The sequence below is a fragment of the Carassius carassius genome, chromosome 24 (assembly GCF_963082965.1).
Source record: "Carassius carassius chromosome 24, fCarCar2.1, whole genome shotgun sequence".
NCBI classification, from domain to species: Eukaryota; Metazoa; Chordata; class Actinopteri; order Cypriniformes; family Cyprinidae; genus Carassius; species Carassius carassius.
This window is the reverse complement of record NC_081778.1, coordinates 15,905,056-15,925,174: the sequence shown is the minus strand read 5'-3', so window position 1 is coordinate 15,925,174 and position 20,119 is coordinate 15,905,056. Positions and strand designations below refer to the sequence as shown.

At 38.9% G+C, this 20,119-nt stretch overlaps 1 protein-coding gene across 1 annotated transcript; it reads left to right on the top strand.

Moving 5' to 3' along the window:
• Nucleotides 1-2,016: 2,016 nt before the first annotated feature.
• Nucleotides 2,017-19,926, top strand: LOC132102950 (valine--tRNA ligase-like). The gene is made up of 31 exons (XM_059507696.1): nucleotides 2,017-2,138; nucleotides 3,006-3,350; nucleotides 3,568-3,711; nucleotides 4,121-4,316; nucleotides 4,451-4,566; nucleotides 4,680-4,755; nucleotides 4,848-4,948; nucleotides 6,352-6,479; nucleotides 6,652-6,816; nucleotides 6,942-7,023; nucleotides 7,211-7,330; nucleotides 7,894-8,002; nucleotides 8,088-8,176; nucleotides 8,256-8,346; nucleotides 8,451-8,575; nucleotides 8,700-8,803; nucleotides 10,286-10,444; nucleotides 10,527-10,617; nucleotides 10,702-10,807; nucleotides 10,928-10,998; nucleotides 13,001-13,126; nucleotides 14,238-14,342; nucleotides 14,474-14,542; nucleotides 14,643-14,721; nucleotides 16,954-17,081; nucleotides 17,172-17,327; nucleotides 17,445-17,663; nucleotides 18,059-18,170; nucleotides 19,027-19,205; nucleotides 19,459-19,608; nucleotides 19,716-19,926. Exons 2-31 carry the CDS (start codon nucleotides 3,006-3,008, stop codon nucleotides 19,782-19,784), a joined length of 3,810 nt encoding a protein of 1,269 aa, XP_059363679.1. The 5' UTR covers nucleotides 2,017-2,138; the 3' UTR covers nucleotides 19,785-19,926.
• The last annotated feature ends 193 nt before the right edge of the window (nucleotides 19,927-20,119 follow it).

Here is a 20,119-nt window from a genome sequence, read left to right as displayed (position 1 = left end):
GAGTTGTTTTTAATCAACTTCAATCATTTATCGATGAATTTAGTATTTATGAAAATTTTCAGTCTGATTTTAAGCCCCGTCACAGTACAGAAACTGCTCTTTTAAGAGTCTGGTAACTCTGCTGTTTTAGTCCTTTTGGATTTGACTGCGGCCTTTGATACGGTCAACCATTCTATTCTTTTATCAAGACTTGAACAGTGTGTCGACATTAAGGGTATAGCCCTTAAATAGTTTGAATCATATTTGACAGACAGAAGTTTTTCTGTTCACCTTGGAGAATTTTCGTCATCTGCTGCCCCTCTTTTTTGTGGCAACCCCCAAGGGTCAGTATTGGGCCCTTTGTTGTTTTCTTTGTATATGCTGCCCTTGGGGTATATTTTTAGAAAGCACAATATCACCTTCCACTGTTATGCAGATGATATACAAATTTATTTGCCTGTCAAAACTAATGACAATGCTTCATTTCTGTCATTACTTAATTGCCTGAGAGATTTAAAAATATGGCTGGATCAAAACTTTCCTTGTCTTATTGAAAATAATACTGAGATTGTTGTGTTTGTTCGCCCTGGGGATTTAAGTGCTTGTGTAGATGCACTTGGGAATTTAGGTTTATATGTAGCCATATCACCCTGGAGCCCAAGACCGGTTTCCCACTGAAGCTAAGCAGTGCTGAGCCTGGTCAGTACCTGGATGGGAGACCTCCTGAGAAAACTAGGTTGCTGCTGGAAGAGGTGCTAGTGAGGCCAGCAGGGGGTGCTCACCCTGTGGTCTGTGTGGGTCCTAGCGCCCCAGTGTAGTGATGGGGACACTATACTGTCAACAAGCACCGTCCTTCGGATGAGACGTTAAACCGAGGTCCTGACTCTCTGTGGTCATTAAAAATCCCAGGATGTCTTTCGAAAAGACTAGAGGTGTGACCTCGGCATCCTGGCTAAATTCGCCCTTTGGCCTCTGACCATCATGGCCTCCTAACAATCCCCATATCTGCTGATTGGCTTCATCACTCTGTCTCCTCTCCACCAGTAAGCTGGTGTGTGGTGGGCGTTCTGGCGCACTATGGCTGCCGTCGCATCATCCAGGTGGATGCTGCACACTGGTGGTGGATGAGGAGATACCCCCAGACTATGTAAAGCGCTTTGAGTGCCTAGAAAAGCGCTATATAAATGTAATGAATTATTATTATTATTATTATTATTATGTTCGTCCATTTACCAAGAATCTGGGTGTGATTTTTGACAATGCTTTTAAATTTGAAAAACAGATTAGTTCTGTTGTAAAAGTCAGTTTCTTTCAACTGAGACTGTTGGCTAAAGTCAAGCCCTACCTACCACGTAAGGAGTTTGAAAGTATAATTCTTGCTTTTATAACATCTAGACTAGACTACTGTAACTCTTTATATTTTGGTTTGGATAAGTCATCTCTTCAACGCTTACAGTTACTTAGTCCAAAATGCAGTAGCTCGGCTTTTAACTGGGACTTATGAGCACATTACCCCTGTCCTAGCTTTACTACACTGGCTTCCTGTCCGGTTCAGGATTGATTTTAAGATTTGATTGTTTGTTTTTAAGATTTTAAATGGGTTGGTGCCTGCGTATTTATCAGAGCTTTTACATGTTCACGCTCCTGTTAAAGTACTGATGTCATCCAATCAGGTTCTCCTCAATGTTCCGAGAACCAGGTTAAAAAATAAAGGGGACTGAGCTTTTTCAGTGGTGGCACCTAATTTGTGGAATAGTCTACCTGTACACATAAGAACTGCTCAGACTGTTGAAATTTTTAAGTCATTACTTAAGACACACCTGTATTCCTTGGCTTTTATTTCGAGCTGAGCTGAGACATTGTGATGTTTTTACTGTATTTGTCTTTATTTGTGTGTGACTTTTTATTTTTTATTTTCCGGACATTGTTAAGCACTTTGATCAACCGTGGTTGTTTTTAAATGTGCTATAAAAATTGAACTGAACTGAACTGAACTGAACTAATTGTAGCTAATAGCGCCTCTATCGGAGATAAGCTGTTACACATTTCTTGCGTCAGACGTTTTGCGACTGGTTACATCACTTTACGGCAGCGCTGATGAAGCATTGGAGTCTCTGCATGCTGGATTTAGGCAGACGATTCCTCACTGCTGCCTACAGGTGAGTTACTAATGACAGTCAACAAGACTTAAACTAATACAGATACTGCCGAATGTATGCTGATCAATACAGTACAATGTGTGTATGTCGTATACGTAGTTTATTGACGTTTGCAGTCATAGCTCTGCTGTAATGAGCAGATCATGCTTTTAGCCAATTAGCCGGTCTATTATTACGTCAAAATACTAAAGCTATTATTGAAACATTACATTATAATAAAAATGATACTTAATAAAAGAGTTTCAAATGAATGATGGAATTTTAAATTAGTGAGATAGTCTACACATGATCAGACAGTGTTATAGATAAGTACAGTTTATTTGTCATTTGCACAATTAAAGCAAGTATGACGGGCTCAGATCACAAAATTAAATATATAAGTAAAGCAGAAACGTGTGATATAAAATAGTTGTAAATATTAATATCTTAAAGGTTTTGTTTACTGACAAAGAATATTGCCAGTAATGGATACTTTTGCTTTCACTTCCGTGTTTAAGATCTGTTGACACGTACACAAACCTGTAGGAATGAAACAGACACGTAAACAAACCTGTAGGAATGGAACAGACACGTAAACAAACCTGTAGGAATGAAATAGACACGTACACAAACCTGTAGGAATGAAATAGACACGTACACAAACCTGTAGGAATGAAACAGACACGTAAACAAACCTGTAGGAATGAAATAGACACGTACACAAACCTGTAGGAATGAAACAGACACGTAAACAAACCTGTAGGAATGAAATAGACACGTACACAAACCTGTAGGAATGAAATAGAATGTATACATTATTTTAAGAGAGTTTTACAATATTCATTTTTTTTATTATGAATTGACATGGCTCTCATATCTCTCTGTCAGATGGACACTCTATACATCTCTTCCCACGCTGATGACTTCAGGAGTTTGTTGCCCTTGATCGCTGCTGAATTCTGTCCATCTCCTCCACGAATTGTTCATGAGAACCCTCCAGCTGAGGTGGCCAGGTCTCGTCCTGCGCTGGTCTTAGCTGGCGCGGGGGGCACCGTGCTCACTGGTGTTAATGCTGTGAGCTGGTACCTGGCAGCAGCGGGCAAACGGACAGGCAGCGAGAAGAAACAGGAAAGTCAGGTTTGGCAATGGCTGAGCTTTTCTGAGAACGAGCTGACGCCGGTGGCCTGTGCTGTGACATTCCCTCTGCTGGGACTCATGGGGGCTGATAAGAAGGTATGTGTTTTCCCATATATGATCAAAACGCATTATAACCTGATGCTCTGATTGTCAGTGTGTGTCATGTGTTGATTGATACCCAACAAAAAACACATTCCGAGGACACAGCAGCTTGTTCTTAGACCTTTTTATTGTAATAAATAAAAAGAGACCATGCACTATTTTTTTATTATTACTTTTGATGTAATCTCAATGGATCTTTCTTTAATTCCAGCTCCAGCAGAGTTCCAGAGCAGAGCTGCTGCGTGTTCTCAGAGCTCTAGACGAGACTCTAGCGCCGCGGACATTCCTCGTAGGAGAGGCTGTGACTTTGGCAGATATGGCTGTTGTTGTGGCAGCACTCCTGCCGTTCAGATATGTGAGTACACATCTGTAACTCTTTTATCCTAACAGATTGTATTATTAAAAGATTAGTACACCCAAAAGATTCGCATTTAGAGTCTGTCATCATTCTAAACCTACCTGATTTCTTTATGGCTTAAATTATTCTTATTTCGTTTTTGCAATGTTAGCACTTCAGTTTAAAATGATTTGTTTCAGTTAGTTGCCAAAGGTTTTACTTGTAGGTTTTTCATGAAATATTTATATTTAGTGTATTTTAGCTTTATTTCGATTCATGAAAAATTGCATAAATAGAAAATAGTATAAATTCAGTAGTTTTAGTTCTACAATTATACAGGTTTTAAATGTATATTTAAGTTGTTGTAATTGGTGCCAAAGGATGATTGATCGATTCCTCATTATTAGTATGTTTGTTTCATTTGTAGGCATTGGAGCCTGTGGACAGGAAGTCGTTGGTGAATGTGACAAGATGGTTTAATACCTGTGTGAACCAGCCACAGTTCCTGAAGGTGTTGGGTAAAATCTCCCTCTGTGAGAAAATGGTGCCTGTGACACCCAAACCTAGCCCTGCTGTCAATGCCACGGCACCTGCTGCTTCTGAAGCGGCTACACCTGCTAATGGTAAGAATTTGTGGGCTTTTAAGATTGGTATAGTGTTTTGTGTGTATTTTACGACCATTATAAACTAGCAGTTTATAGCCTCTAGTAGTTGTCTATGTTGCAGCTGAATGTTTTTTAAAATATATTATTCTTAGGTCCTCCTAAAACGGAGGCTCAGCTGAAGAAAGAGGCCAAGAAGCGAGAAAAGATGGAAAAGTTTCAGCAGAAGAAAGAGATGGAAGAGAAAAAGAAGATGCAGCCTCAGAATGAGGTCGAGTGGTGATCCCAGCATCTTATCATTTTAGTAAAACTAACACAAACCAAGAGAAACAGACAGGTGAACTTGCTATAATGTATTGCTGCAACTTCTGTCCCCTCCAACAGAAAAAGGCCAAACCTGAGAAGAAGGAACTGGATGTAATCGCCTACAACATCCCCACGCCACCTGGAGAGAAAAAAGGTGTGCTTTTGCTTCAATTAGCAGCAATTCTATTTTTCAGATTTGTAATGCACCTGTCCAGTCATTAAAGTATCTCCTTTCATGTGTTTCAGATGTCCTGAGTCCTCTGCCGGATTCTTACAGTCCTCAGTTTGTGGAAGCGGCATGGTACCCCTGGTGGGAGAAACAGGGCTTCTTCAAGCCTGAATATGGGGTATGACATAAAAATAATCAAAAGTATTTGGTTCATCCTCATACACCGTAGGTCCCCTGTCATTTAAAAGGTTGGGATCAATTAGAGTGATAAAAGAAATGAGTGTTTTTATTCTGCAAGGAAAGATTGAAATTGATCAAAAGTGACAGGAATGTGTTTATTAAAACAAAAGATATGCTGTTCTTTTGAACTTTCTGTTCATCAAGGAATACTGGAAACATGTATCATGGTTTTCACAAAAACAATTACCTTTTTCATCATTAATAATAATTAATAATTAATAATAAGGCATAGCATATTAGAATAATTATAACAGGATAATGTGACACTGAAGACAGGAATGAATGTAAAATATATTCAAATAGAAAACAGATCTTTTAAATAGCAGTAATATTTCACAATATTACTGTATTTTCTATAGACCCCTTAAAAGTTTGTAAACATTGCAACGTCTCCGGGTGGGCGGGGCTCAGCTGGAGGCAAAAAGAGGTGCTGACACAATGTTGACAAGCATAAGCTAGCACGTTTTAGGAGGGATTTATTAAACATGGATGCAGAAGAAGGTTCGGGTTCAGGGACCGAATATGTACAGTCACTGACTCTGACGAGTGGATAACATTACAGTAGCCTACTATTATTATTATTTTTTTTATTTTTATTTTTATAGCTAAGCCTGGTGTAGTTCTTGTATCTTGTTCTCATTGGAAACATTTTAACCAGGTTTTGGATATTTCCTAGACAACATGAATTACTTTCGGTTGGTTTGGGGAATTTTGTCAAGGCTTATTGTCTAATGTAACCTATCGCTGGGGTAACTATGATTAGCATTGTGGATAATTTTAAGAGACCATTCAAAGGATGGCACACATGTTAGTTTAACATTTAAGCTAGCTAGTCCGCTGAAGGTTGGCAACTTTTCACCTATAAAATTTAAAACCTGATTTGTACTAGATAAAACCAACACACCAGTTCATATGCATAGATTATTTTACCTGATATGAAGTGTGCACTCCAAACATGAGCATTATTTATGATCGTCTCGGTCCAGTCTGTATGCTGTATTGCATTCAACCACAATTGCCTTCTTGATTTCTCTGAAGGAATGTCTGCCGGAAAACTTTAGTTTTGAACCAAAAGTGCCGTTCCTTCTATTATGGCAGCCAAAAACACAACAAGATGACATTTTAAAGTCAAAACCTCAAACTTTTAGCGCGCCTACTTTGAGTTCCTCCTTATGTTTTGCCTCCAGCTAGAGCGGTGACGTCAAAGTGTCGTAGGCAATTAATGGGTCTATACTTTATGAGCAAATAAACACAGCCTTGGTGAGCATAAGAGACTTATTTTAAAAACATAAAACTTCTGAATGATAGTGTCAATTTATGAAATTATTTTTCTGCTTCCAGAGGAAGAATGTAAGTGAGCCAAACCCACGTGGAGTGTTCATGATGTGTATTCCTCCTCCTAATGTAACCGGATCCCTCCACCTCGGTCACGCCTTGACCAATGCTATTCAGGATTGCCTGACAAGATGGTAACCAGTAATTATAAAATAGACAGGCTAATTACTGGTAATAAAGCATAACAGTGAATTCACTTTGGATAAGCCCAATATCATAAATTACAGTTGAGGAGTGAGCTATGATGTCATCATGCCTCAAAAGTAATGGTGTGTGAAATGGGTTTGGTTTGGTGTGATGATGCAGGCACAGGATGAGAGGAGAGACCACACTGTGGAATCCCGGCTGTGATCACGCTGGTATCGCCACACAGGTGGTGGTGGAGAAGAAACTGATGAAAGAGCGAAAGATGACCAGGCATGATCTCGGAAGAGAGAACTTCATCCAGGAGGTCTGGAAGTGGAAGAACGAGTGAGTGTGAGAGGTTGAGGAGAAATCTGGAATGGAGGAGGATCGTTCCAGTAGATCATTTAAATAATCAGTTTAGCTCCAATTATGTGAACAATTATATTTCTCTTCCTTTCGGTGCCCAACAGAAAGGGAGATCGCATCTATCACCAGCTGAAGAAGCTGGGCTCTTCTCTGGACTGGGACAGAGCTTGTTTTACCATGGATGATGTGAGTACAATGCACATAACCCAAACATGCCTGGGTAAAGATAAAAACAACATCAAAAAACAACCCATGTGTTAAATGACATCCAGAAAATCTATTTTTTTAAACAAGCTTCGCATTACTAAGCATTAAAGTGTAATTATTTAGTGATGGCTAGTCTGTAATAATGTGTAAAACTGTCTGCTTGCAGAAACTGTCGTTTGCGGTCCAGGAGGCGTTTATACTTATGCATGAGGAGGGTGTGATCTACAGGAGCAAGAGACTCGTCAACTGGTCCTGCACCCTCAACTCTGCCATCTCTGACATAGAAGTACGTACACACACTCTGATGTCTCAATGTCACTCACTCCTGTCTATGATAAATGACACTAACAATCAGAAGGTTGGGGGTCTGAAAGGTTTTTTTTTTGTATATTTTTTTTATGTTTTTGAAAGCGGTCACTTATGCGCACACAAATACAGTAAAACAGTCTTTCTGGTTAAAAAGAGGATTGTAAGATTTTTCTACAATTTAAAATAACTTTTCTATTTGAATGTATTTTAAAATTTAATCTATTCCTGTGATGACAATTTACTGTCACTTTTGATCCATGTAAAGCATTCTTGCTGAATTAAAATAATCATTTCTTTCAGACCCCTGACCATTGAACGGCAGTATAAGTGACATAGCAACAATGTTTTATTTTGGACAACTTTAATAAAATTTAGTTTTAAACCATCCCTACACAGTAAAAGCTTGTTTGAAAGCTGTAAGTTAAAATGGTAACCATCAGTTTTTAACAACAGTTTAAGTTTATGTGGGAAAGGGACATCTTCACTAACAGTCCCCAAGACTCTTTTTACTGAGGTCACATGATGTGTTTTGTGTTCCAGGTTGATAAAAAGGAGCTGACGGGGCGAACTCTCCTTCCTGTACCGGGTTATAATGAGAAGGTTGAGTTTGGAGTGCTGGTGTCCTTCTCTTACAAGGTTGAAGGATCAGGTGAGAGTGGAGTGTGGAGAAATGAGGTTAGATTCACTGACGACGAGATATACAGACAATTTTAAAATGAAATGTTGTCCTGCAGATGAGGAGGTGGTAGTGGCCACCACTCGTATTGAGACGATGCTCGGAGACACAGCTGTCGCCGTCCACCCTAATGACTCCAGATATCAGGTGACACAATAGTTTCCTTCTCAAAACTCTTGAGTTAAATGTTTGAGTTCAATTCACTCAAAATCTCTTTTCTGTCCAGCATCTTAAAGGAAAGATGGTCGTCCACCCATTCTGTGACAGAAAGATGCCCATCGTGTTTGATGACTTTGTTGATATGAGCTTCGGAACAGGTAATAAACGTTTCAAGCACAGAAGCGTATTTTCTCTGAGGTTGTCTTTCAGCCTGGTGTCTTCTGGGTCCGTGTCCAGTTTACAGTGCAGTGTTGTTGTACAGGTGCTGTGAAGATCACTCCTGCTCATGATCATAATGATTATGAGGTGGGAGAGAGACACAAACTGCCCTTCATCAACATCCTAGATGAAAATGGCCTCCTCATCAATGTTCCTCCTCCATTCCTGGTAGGCACACACATATTGTGAAATATTTTACCCTATTTATACCAGGTATTTGAATCTTGCTGCAGTTATGATAATAAACTGATTGATTGTTCTTTGAATAATCTGCTTTTCTCTGGTGTTTTAGGGAATGAAGCGCTTTGAGGCGAGGAAGGCTGTGCTCCAGGCTCTGAAAGACTTGGGTCAGTTTAAGGAGGTCAAAGACAATCCTATGGTGGTGCCCGTCTGCAGGTTAGACACTGACTCACACTCAACTTCTTAACATTCAGCCGCTTTCAGCTAATGGTCTGGTCTGATAGAATTGTGGACAGAAGTGAAAAATCAATGCTGAAAGCAAAAATGATTTCCTAAACTCCCCACATGCACCTGGATGGTCATGGACAGTAGAGCTGAAGATCTTTGCCCGGGACCCGACGGGTTCGGTCGGGTTCAGGCTTAATTTATATCATCTTACGCGGGCTCAGGTCGGGCTTGCTCTCTGGTTTGCGAGGTAAATGAGCGATCATGTGATCTGTTTCGATTAGCGCGAGAAAGATGCGAAAATGAATGCTGAGTAGGTGTAACGGAGGCTTGCGTCTGGCGATTACGTTTTCGTAGCACTAGCAACTAAAGCAAAGTCTGAGGTGTGGAAAAGTTTTGACCATGTTTATAATGAGAATAATGAGTGAATAATGACGCACCATCAGTGAGCGCAGGAACGTGCTGAAGAATCTACAGTGGATTCAATCATTTTCCTCCACAAAAACATGTAGGCTTAGCCTAATTGCTGTGAGTAAAGGTTTTTCAAATGATAACTAAATATTCATTGAGTCTTAAATGCATAATGTAGACAGAGTATATAGGCTAATGTTGTCATTATTCTTTTACTAAATGACAGCTAAATGTCGTTATTGCCAAATACCCATCTTAATTTAAAATGTATCTTAATTTAATTTGTTAAAAAAGACTCGTTTTTATTGGTGCGTTGGCCTATATATAGACTAAATGAGCCTGTGCCTATTTAGAGTGCTGAGATGTTAAGATGTCACAGAGGACTTATTTTATTTCTTTATTCCAACTTCCAAGTGGCCTAGTCTACGTTAGTTATGAATAAATTATGTTAAAACATGTATAAATGACTCATTCTTGACAAAAGGCAAAAGAGCTGTGTGTGTGCGAACATTTGAATAATGTCGGGCTGTAAACGTGTTCGGGCTTTTAAAAAGCTGTCGATCAAAATGTACTTGTCGGGTTCGGGCGTAAAACTTTTGGGCTCAGGTCCTGTTGGGCCTAATTTTTGTGGCCTGATAACACAAAAATGTGAAAGGGGAAGGGCTAAGGGGTAGAATTGGGATTGGGCCTTATTGACCCCAACCTTTTGAACGATTGTGTGTAATTGTTTAGTTTAGCGAAATAAATAGACTTAGCTTTTTTTTGTCTGCACATCCAATCAAAATATGCTATTTTGGTGCTAATTCATCTGTCACCTGATAAAAGCTAACCAAATCATGCAGATGCCAAGGACAGGTTGCCCGACATCTTACTATAAACAAAACTACTTAAATATTCAACCCATTCTATAATTACTAACAAATTCATAAGTTGTAATATTTAATTTATGAATAATGTATTGCAGTTTATTAATAATTTCTGTAGAAATGCAATCTATTCTTTATTTCAGCTGTTATATTAACATGTATATGGGTTTTGAGCATGTGTATGTGTGTTTCTCAGCCGTTCTAAGGACATAGTGGAGCCTCTGCTGAAGCCTCAGTGGTACGTGGACTGCAGAGAGATGGGAAAGCAGGCCGCAGATGTTGTCAGAAATGGAGAGCTCAAGATCATCCCTGACAACCACCTCAAAACCTGGTTCAACTGGATGGACAACATCAGGTGACCCATCTATCTCAGCTCAGCTGTTCTCTGCTGGAGTTGCTGTTTTTATCTGTGTGTGGTAATGTTTTTGGGGTTTCAGGGACTGGTGCATCTCACGGCAGTTGTGGTGGGGTCACAGGATACCGGCTTACTTTGTAACTGTGAATGATCCGTCAGTCAAACCAGGCGAGGTGAGCAGATCCAAATGCTGCATGCAGTGTGTGTGTAGGATACACACAGATGCTGGGAATTAAGATGTTATTGTTTGTGTTTAGGATGTGGATGGACATTATTGGGTCAGTGGCAGATCACAGGAGGAGGCCAGAGAAAAAGCTGCCAAACGCTTCAATGTTTCCGTGGACAAAATTTCTCTGCGGCAGGGTACAAGTCTTACATTTATATGCTCTCATTACAACTGAGTCAATTTATCCTCCTGTTTTGCTTATGTCAGTATTTACCCCCTGGCATCAAGAAAGCATCTTTCTGTCTGTTTTGTTACAGATGAGGATGTGTTGGACACTTGGTTCTCCTCAGGGATTTTCCCCTTCTCCATCTTTGGCTGGCCCAATGAGGTCAGATATTAATACAGCACACACACACACACACACACACACACACACACACGCACTATGTATGTAAGACTGCAGTGGCAGTATTTAGTCTAAACTCAGTCCAAATGTGTTGGCCTAGGTCTTGTGATATCCCTTATCATATGATATAAATATGAGACAATATGTAATATGCATCACGTTTGTCAACAATCAACTGTATGAAATGTAAAATGACATGCAGGTTTGTGGTGGATGCTAAAAGAACAGCCCTATTTTTAATTTAATAAAATAACATATAATTGACTATTGTTATTGTTACATAATATTATTTTATATATATTATATTATTTATATATATATACAGTCGTGGCCAAAAGCTTTGAGAATTACATAAATATTGGAAATTGGAAAAGTTGCTGCTTAAGTTTTTATAATAGCAATTTGCATATACTCCAGAATGTTATGAAGAGTGATCAGATGAATTGCATAGTCCTTCTTTGCCATGAAAATTAACTTAATCCCAAAAAAACCTTTCTACTGCATTTCATTGCTGTCATTAAAGGACCTGCTGAGATCATTTCAGTAATCGTCTTGTTAACTCAGGTGAGAATGTTGACGAGCACAAGGCTGGAGATCATTATGTCAGGCTGATTGGGTTAGAATGGCAGACTTGACATGTTAAAAGGAGGGTGATGCTTGAAATCATTGTTCTTCCATTGTTAACCATGGTGACCTGCAAAGAAACGCGTGCAGCCATCATTGCGTTGCATAAAAATGGCTTCACAGGCAAGGATATTGTGGCTACTAAGATTGCACCTAAATCAACAATTTATAGGATCATCAAGAACTTCAAGAAAAGAGGTTCAATTCTTGTAAAGAAGGCTTCAGGGCGTCCAAGAAAGTCCAGCAAGTGCCAGGATCGTCTCCTAAAGAGGATTCAGCTGCGGGATCGGAGTCCCACCAGTGCAGAGCTTGCTCAGGAATGGCAGCAGGCAGATGTGAGCGCATCTGCACGCACAGTGAGGCCAAGACTTTTGGAAGATGGCCTGGTGTCAAGAAGGGCAGCAAAGAAGCCACTTCTCTCCAAAAAAAACATCAGGGACAGATTGATCTTCTGCAGAAAGTATAGTTAATGGACTGCTGAGGACTGGGGCAAAGTCATATTCTCACATGAAGCCCCTTTCTGATTGTTTGGGGCATCTGGAAAAAGGCTTGTCCGGAGAAGAAAAGGTGAACGCTACCATCAGTCCTGTGTCATGCCAACAGTAAAGCATCCTGACACCATTCATGTGTGGGGTTGCTTCTCATCCAAGGGAGTGGGCTCACTCACAATTCTGCCCAAAAACACAGCCATGAATAAAGAATGGTACCAAAACACCCTCCAACAGCAACTTCTTCCAACAATCCAACAACAGTTTGGTGAAGAACAATGCATTTTCCAGCACGATGGAGCACCGTGCCATAAGGCAAAAGTGATAACTAAGTGGCTCGGGGACCAGAATGTTGAAATTTTGGCTCCATGGCCTGGAAACTCCCCAGATCTTAATCCAATTGAGAACTTGTGGTCAATCCTCAAGAGGCGGGTGGACAAACAAAAACCCACTAATTCTGACAAACTCCAAGAAGTGATTATGAAAGAATGGGTTGCTATCAGTCAGGATTTGGCCCAGAAGTTGATTGAGAGCATGCCCAGTCGAATTGCAGAGGTCCTGAAAAAGAAGGGCCAACACTGCAAATACTGACTCTTTGCATAAATGTGATGTAATTGTCGATAAAAGCCTTTGTAACGTATGAAGTGCTTGTAATTATATTTCAGTACATCACAGACACAACTGAAACAAAGATCTAAAAGCAGTTTAGCAGCAAACTTTTTGAAAACTAATATTTATGTAATTCTCAAAACTTTTGGCCACGACTGTATATATATATATATAATATTGTATATAATTTTTCTCTTTTTTTGATAACATAAGCATTATATTATACCTGCACTGATTATCATTTTGCAATTTCTGTGTGTTAGTCAGAGGATCTGAGAGTCTTCTACCCAGGCACACTGTTAGAGACGGGACATGATATCCTGTTCTTCTGGGTGGCTCGTATGGTCATGATGGGCCTCAAACTCACTGGAAAACTACCATTCAAAGAGGTGGGTGTGTTGATGTGTGTGAAGGGTTTCTTATATTTAGTTGTATCAAATTTTACGTCATAAAAAGTTTTAAATGGTACAAGAAAGTCTTTCAAGAGGTCTTAAATTTTGGGATGGAAAGACAAGAATTGCGATATGGTTTTGTGTGATGGTTTAACTTCAAAATGTTAAGTTTACACTGAATATAATGAGTGTTGCACATTTCAAAGGGTGCGTCTCAATCAACTCCCAAGCTTGTGAATCAGTATTTCGTGTACACTAATCCGGTCACTGGTAATTACCCTGACTCACTGCACACTGGGACAGTGATTACTCAATTTCCAGCAACAAGACTATGTAAAACGTCAATGGACAGCATTATAGAATGTCAACACTGGATTTAATCAACAACAATCAGGCATTTCTTTTTGATATAATTTTTTATTCTCTTTAAACACATTGACATTTCGTTACAACATTCAATGTTCAGCCAAATCATAATTAGAAATGTTATTTTATTAGAATATTTAAGCATAAAATCTTCTACAAATCATCTATCGCATGTCATTATATTTGTCGAGTTGGCTTGTGTAATTTATGTTTTTCTGCTGCTTTGTGCACTGCGGTTAATGGGGAAACTGCTATATTTCTGCTGTTATGTAAGCGCCATCTGCTGACAGAAAAAGAATTAGCATTTTCAATAAACCCTCTGCTGTTTTGAGTTCAGACCAGTGTGAAAATCAACCCATGTTTCTATGCTGCAAACATGCAGAGTTGTAAATGTGTAATGGTGGATTGACACACCTACACACATGGTATTACATTTATTTGTGCAGATCTTAAAAAGGTCTTAAAGTCTTACATTTTAGCATAAAAATCCTGCATATACCATGTGTATGAAAATTTAATTTTAAATTTAATATACCATGTGTATGTGTATTTTTTTTCTATATTATAATTTTTTTTATATTATATATTTATTTTTTGGACCTCGTGGAGCTACAGAATTTAAAAGTAGTGTCTAACCGACTGCTGAACTTGTTCCCAGATGTATCAAGCTGTGTCACTGCAATCAAAGCTAGGCTAACTTGAGTTTTGTAACTCATGGTGTAAATCTGATGTGTTTGTTCAGGTGTACCTGCATGCAGTGGTACGGGATGCCCATGGAAGGAAAATGAGCAAGTCTCTAGGTAACGTCATTGACCCCCTGGACGTCATCACTGGCATTTCACTGGAGGTAACTGAACAACAACAGCTCTTCCATCAATACCACATGGCTACATAAGGTGTCATTGCACAAAATTAATTTGAGATTTGCGCATGGGTGTGTGTGTGTGTGTGTGTGTGTGTGTGTGTGTGTGTGCGTAGGGTCTTTATGCTCAGCTAATGGACAGCAATCTAGACCCTCTGGAGATTGAGAAGGCCAAACAGGGACAGGTACAACCCGGTTTCTAGAGATTCCTTGAAATCTGTTGTTACGGTTTCTTTATCTGCTGCTATGCTTTTCTATGACATTCTGTTTGTGTTCGCTCTGTAGAAATCCGACTATCCCGGTGGAATTCCAGAATGCGGGACTGATGCGCTCAGATTTGCTCTGTGCGCTTACACCAGTCAAGGTAAAAAAATAAAAATAACATTATCAAAAGCATATCTACATTGACCTGTCAGATACACAGTGTTGGGAAGGTTACTTTGGAAATGTAATAGGTTACAGATTACAAGTTACCCTGTTTAAAATGTAATAGTAGTGTAACTTTTTCAATTACTTTATTAAAGTAGTGTAACTAATTACTTTTGAGTACTTTTTGATTACTTTTATAAATTTGTGAAAATTAAAGAATAATAAATAAAAGCATATACATCAACTTAAATACAGTTAGCTAATAAGCATGTGACGTATTCTGTCTAATAAACTCCTAAAACATTGGTTTTTTTTTTTAAACTGCTGTCTCTTTGTATATGATGATAGTTTTCCTAAAATAAGTAAAATGCACATGAAGTGACACAGAGCAGTTCTAGAAATTATGTTTATGTGCTCGTGTACTCCTATATTGAGGCAGCAGAGGTTGAAAACACTGCGAGCTTCAGTAGGCCTATGTGTAGTAAATGAAACCATGTCTTTGCCATTAATTTACAGGAGGGGCGGACTGGGAAAAAAATTCAGACTGGAAAATTCAAACTCATACAAACAAATTCATGGACAAAACTATTTTTTGTATGGACCTGACATAAAAAAAGGTTTAAATCTTTAATTTGGGGACATGCAAAATAATTAAAAGTTCTCTCCTGAACTGCACCTTCACTTCCATTTTTCTCTTCAGTCTCTTTATTTTGCCCTGTTATCCATCTCTCTCGTGACTTTAATACTCAAGATTGAACAAAACTAAACTTTACAATACAATACTCTACAATACTACAATATCTTTATAGAAAAATCCTAATACTGTATACGAGTCATGTTTTTCCCTTACAAAAATTGACCATGCTTTTATTAGCCTATATAAAAGTAAAAGAACCTTTTTTTTTTTTTGCAAATGGATTTGTATTTATTTTTAAATAAATACATTTGTAAAATAATTTTACATTTTTGGTTATCAGAGTTAAACAATAGTAACCATTTTCTCTGGATTTATAGTTAAATGTTAAAATGTTAATTTTCGTAAGGGTTGTGTTGTTGTCTGTATAGCTCCCCCTAAACCTATAAAAAAAATCTGATTTTTTTTCAAGCTAAATTACAACTGTAACATTACAACTGATAATAATGATGTCCTTTATATAGTATTTTGAGTGATGACTGATGAGCAACGTGCTGCTGCTTGATTAAATAAATAAAAAAAACAAAGACAAAAAAGCATCTTTACAGATGAAACTGACCTGAAACCCTGAACAGTAGTTCTGCTTCTCTGCTCCAGCAGTCCACTCTCTCTCTCTCTCTCTCTCTCTCTCTCTCTCTCTCTCTCTCTCTCTCTCTCTCTCTCTCTCTCTCTCTCTCTCATTGATTACTCTGAGTCTGATCCAACCCATTTGGCGGAGGCGCGGAGAGCGCGCGAGTCATGACTAACACTTCATGACTTATTAGAGATTTAATTATCAAATGGCGGATTCGCAAATGATCGCTTTAGTACATTCGGCGTGCAATTATACAATAATGATATTAAATAGTGGGGCAAAATCGGCTGCCATGACACCGGGAATTGTCCCGGTTCTCCCGGTGTCCAGTCCGCGCCTGATTTCCACAGACACGCAGAATGTGCAAGTCATATATTGCATTTTTGGGGCTTAATATTCACAGACACTAGTCGATGTCATGTTTTGATTCAAGTGTACTGACCTACTTTTGATTTAGTCATCCAAAATGTGGCACATTCCGTCCGCGTTAGGCATTCCGTTTTTATGACTGGATTCTACGAACCAGACTGTGTTTCCGCATCCCGGAAATTATTAGGGCTCAGAATAGTCAGTGCAATTTGGGAAAGAAATCAGTTAAATCTGTATGTGGATGTGTGTAAATATTCAAATGTAATCCCCTTTGTAATCATTAAAAATTTCATAAGTAACTGTAATTTAATTACTCATTTTTTCTTAGTAACTGTAACTAATTACAGTTACAATAATTTTGTAATTAGATTACGTAACGCCGTTACATGTAACTAGTTACTCCCCAACACTGCAGATACACTAGTACACAAATAGTAGTTTGCACAATGTTAGTGTAGTAAACAAATATTATGAATTTATTAGTGTACTTTACATATACAGCATTGAATATCCATTTAGATTAGTTCAAGATATATAAGGTATGTGGTTACATAAAGTATTATTTTGTGCTTTTTGTTTATTTATCCCAGGCCGAGACATTAATCTGGATGTGAACAGGATTCTGGGATATAGGTATTTCTGTAACAAGCTGTGGAATGCAGTGAAGTTCGCCATGAGGACTCTGGGAGAGGGGTTTGTGCCCTGGGAGAAAGCTCAGGTGAAAGATAGATGGAGGATGTGTCAGGACGTGTTGTTGCTAACTTATACTCTCTGGTGTATTGTGTGTAAATGATTCTGTGTCTCTCAGCTGTGTGGCAGTGAAAGTGTGTCTGATCGCTGGATTCTTTCCCGTATGAGCGCAGCAGTAGCCCTGTGTGATAGCGGATTTCAGGCCTACGATTTTCCAACAATCACCACTGCCATCTATAATTTCTGGCTGTACGAGCTCTGTGATGTCTATCTGGTAATGAATACATCTGCTTTTGGCCTTGTCATTTGTATATTTAATGTTGTCTTTTTTTGTGCACATTTATTTGTAATCATTTTTGGGGAAGCTAATTATTTTTTTTGGCTGATGTAGGAGAGTGTGAAGCCGGTGTTGAGCAGGACCGACACGGAGGGACAAAAGCAGGCGGACATCTGCAGACAGACTCTCTACACCTGTTTGGAGGTGGGACTCCGTCTCTTGTCTCCTCTCATGCCTTTTGTTACTGAAGAGCTCTTCCAGCGGTTGCCAAGAAGACATGCTCAGGACAGCCCTCCCAGCATCTGTGTCACACCTTATCCAGAAACATCAGAGGTGAGCAGAGGTCAGAGGTCAAGGGTGAAGGCAGTGTTTTCTAGCATCTAGGCTGGTAAAAATGTTACTCTGATAAAGAATGTCACATCATGCTGTTGGCAGGAAATCCTTGTGATTTACCTCAGCCAAATTACATTTCTGGTGGATTTGAGGATTCAGTTAGTAAAAAGTCAGGATAGTGATGCGTTCATGTCGCCCACACACACTGTGTGCGTATGAAAGGGTCCAATAAAAAAATTGTTTTAGATAACAAGCGGTTTATTAATCATGATATAGTCTTTGATGCCCCACTTTGAGTTCTTTTGAGAGTTCTATCCTGGATCATTTTTTCTGTCTGAACGAAATGTATTCTGTGGTGGTTTCTGGTGTAAATGGTGTGTTTTGTTTGTTCGTAGTTCTGTTGGCACAGCGAGGACGTCGACCGTCAGATGGAGTTTGTCATGTCTGTGGTCAGAACAATCCGATCACTCAGGGCCGATTACAACCTGACCAAGACCCGCGCTGACTGTGAGACATCACACAGCACACTGCACACTCATCTCAAACTGACTAGATTCAGCTAGGGATGCACTGATTCAAGGCCTGCTTTAAGGGTGCTTTCACACCTGCCTCATCTAGTTCGGTTAAATCGCGCTAAGGTTCGTTGTCTTTCTTTGTGCGGTTTGTTTGGGCGGGTGTGAATGCAGCTATCACACTAGGGTGTGCGCATAAAAGCAGATCAAATAAGCGATTGCAAACAGACTCTGGAGCGATTCGCTTGTGGTGAGAAGGCATGAATGACGCAGAGGAACATAAACAGGTGAGCTGCTTAAACACAGTTTGGTATGGTTTACAATGTTGCCTTGTGAACGCAAAGCGAACCAAGAAGAAAATGCAACATTGCAACAAACTTTTTTGGAACAAAGCAAACAATCTACTGGTCCGAAAACACCCATATGGACCATTTCAAACAGAGTGGGAATCCCTCCATGGTCATAAAAATTAGTGCAATATTTGTTAGTTGTTATCTGATATTCTGTTTTTATTTTTTTATTAGTAAACACTGGATTTTTTTTATATTGGACAGCATTTTTTTTGAGAAAATAATTTGTCTCTTTTGATCAAATGAATGCAAACTTGCTGAACAAAAGTGTTAATGTGTTGCATAAACGTGTTGTAGAACAGTTGTGCAGTTCATGAGCTTCATTACAGAATTGCAAGAGGCTAAAGTTGGTGCATCCCTAATTTCAATATTACCCACATCACACACAACCTACTGAGCATGTATGGTGTTAACATACGAGAATCTCACACTCTTTGTATTGTATTTTTATTAGCAGACACGTGTGTCTTATCTCAGGGTTGTTTTATCTCTCTCTATCAGGTTATCTACAGTGCATAGACTCTGATACTGCTGCTCTGGTCCAGACGTACAGTCTTCAGATCCAGACACTGTCTTACTCTCAGGCTATTTACCCAGTGGTAGGCGGTGACAGCACAATCCCACAAGGCTGTGCGGTGGCCATCGCCTCAGATAAATGCACTGTTCACCTCATGCTAAAGGTAAAAATTCTTCGAGGATGTTGTTTCATGATGAAAGCATCTTCACTTGCACTAATACACCTGAAGGAGTTTTACTCTGGTTATTATAATCCCCACCCCAGCTATCAAATACATTCATACATTTAACCAACTGGAAATGGGGAGATAACGTGCATTTAAATATGATTCTCTAAAAATAACAAACACATTCGAGTGTAATGAGCTTTCTGTGTTTATAAATATAATGGTTTCTAAATCCTTTTCTGCAAATCAGGGTTTGATTGATTTGGAAAAGGAGGTCACTAAACTGACAGCAAAGAAAGGGGAGCTGGAGAAACAGATGGAAAAGATGAAGGAAAAGATAGCCAAGAATGACTACAAGGAGAAAGTTCCTGTTAAAGTGCAGGAGGCAGATGCTGAGAAGGTAAGTAGGATGTAGGGGTAGCAATTTGTCTGAGAAAATGCTCTTAAATTAGTTTCCTGTAGTTGCTTTTCTTGAAGAAAAGTGCAACATTTTTATTTTCTCTCCAGCTGAGGCAGAATGAAACCGAACTGCAGAAAGTAAAGGAAGCCATCGAAAACTTCAGAAAGATGATGTAACAAGTCCTCCTCATCATGTTTTTTTTTTTTTTTTGACATTTATGAAATTTTCCATTCAGATTTTGTTCTCTCTGTCTAATGTATTTCAGTCCTGTCTACTGAACAATAATGTGGGGAAGCTTGAATAAACATCAACCTTAGAAAATAATGAATTTTTATTTTTTTTTAATTGTATTATGAAGTCACTAAGCTTTATAACTCAGTATATATACTTACACACATGAAACACCCTTTAAAATAATAAAAAAAATTTTTTTTATTGCTTTACAGCCTGAAATGGATGCAGTTTTTGTTTTATCCAGCTGTATTTACTCACACCAACATGTCAGAAAAAA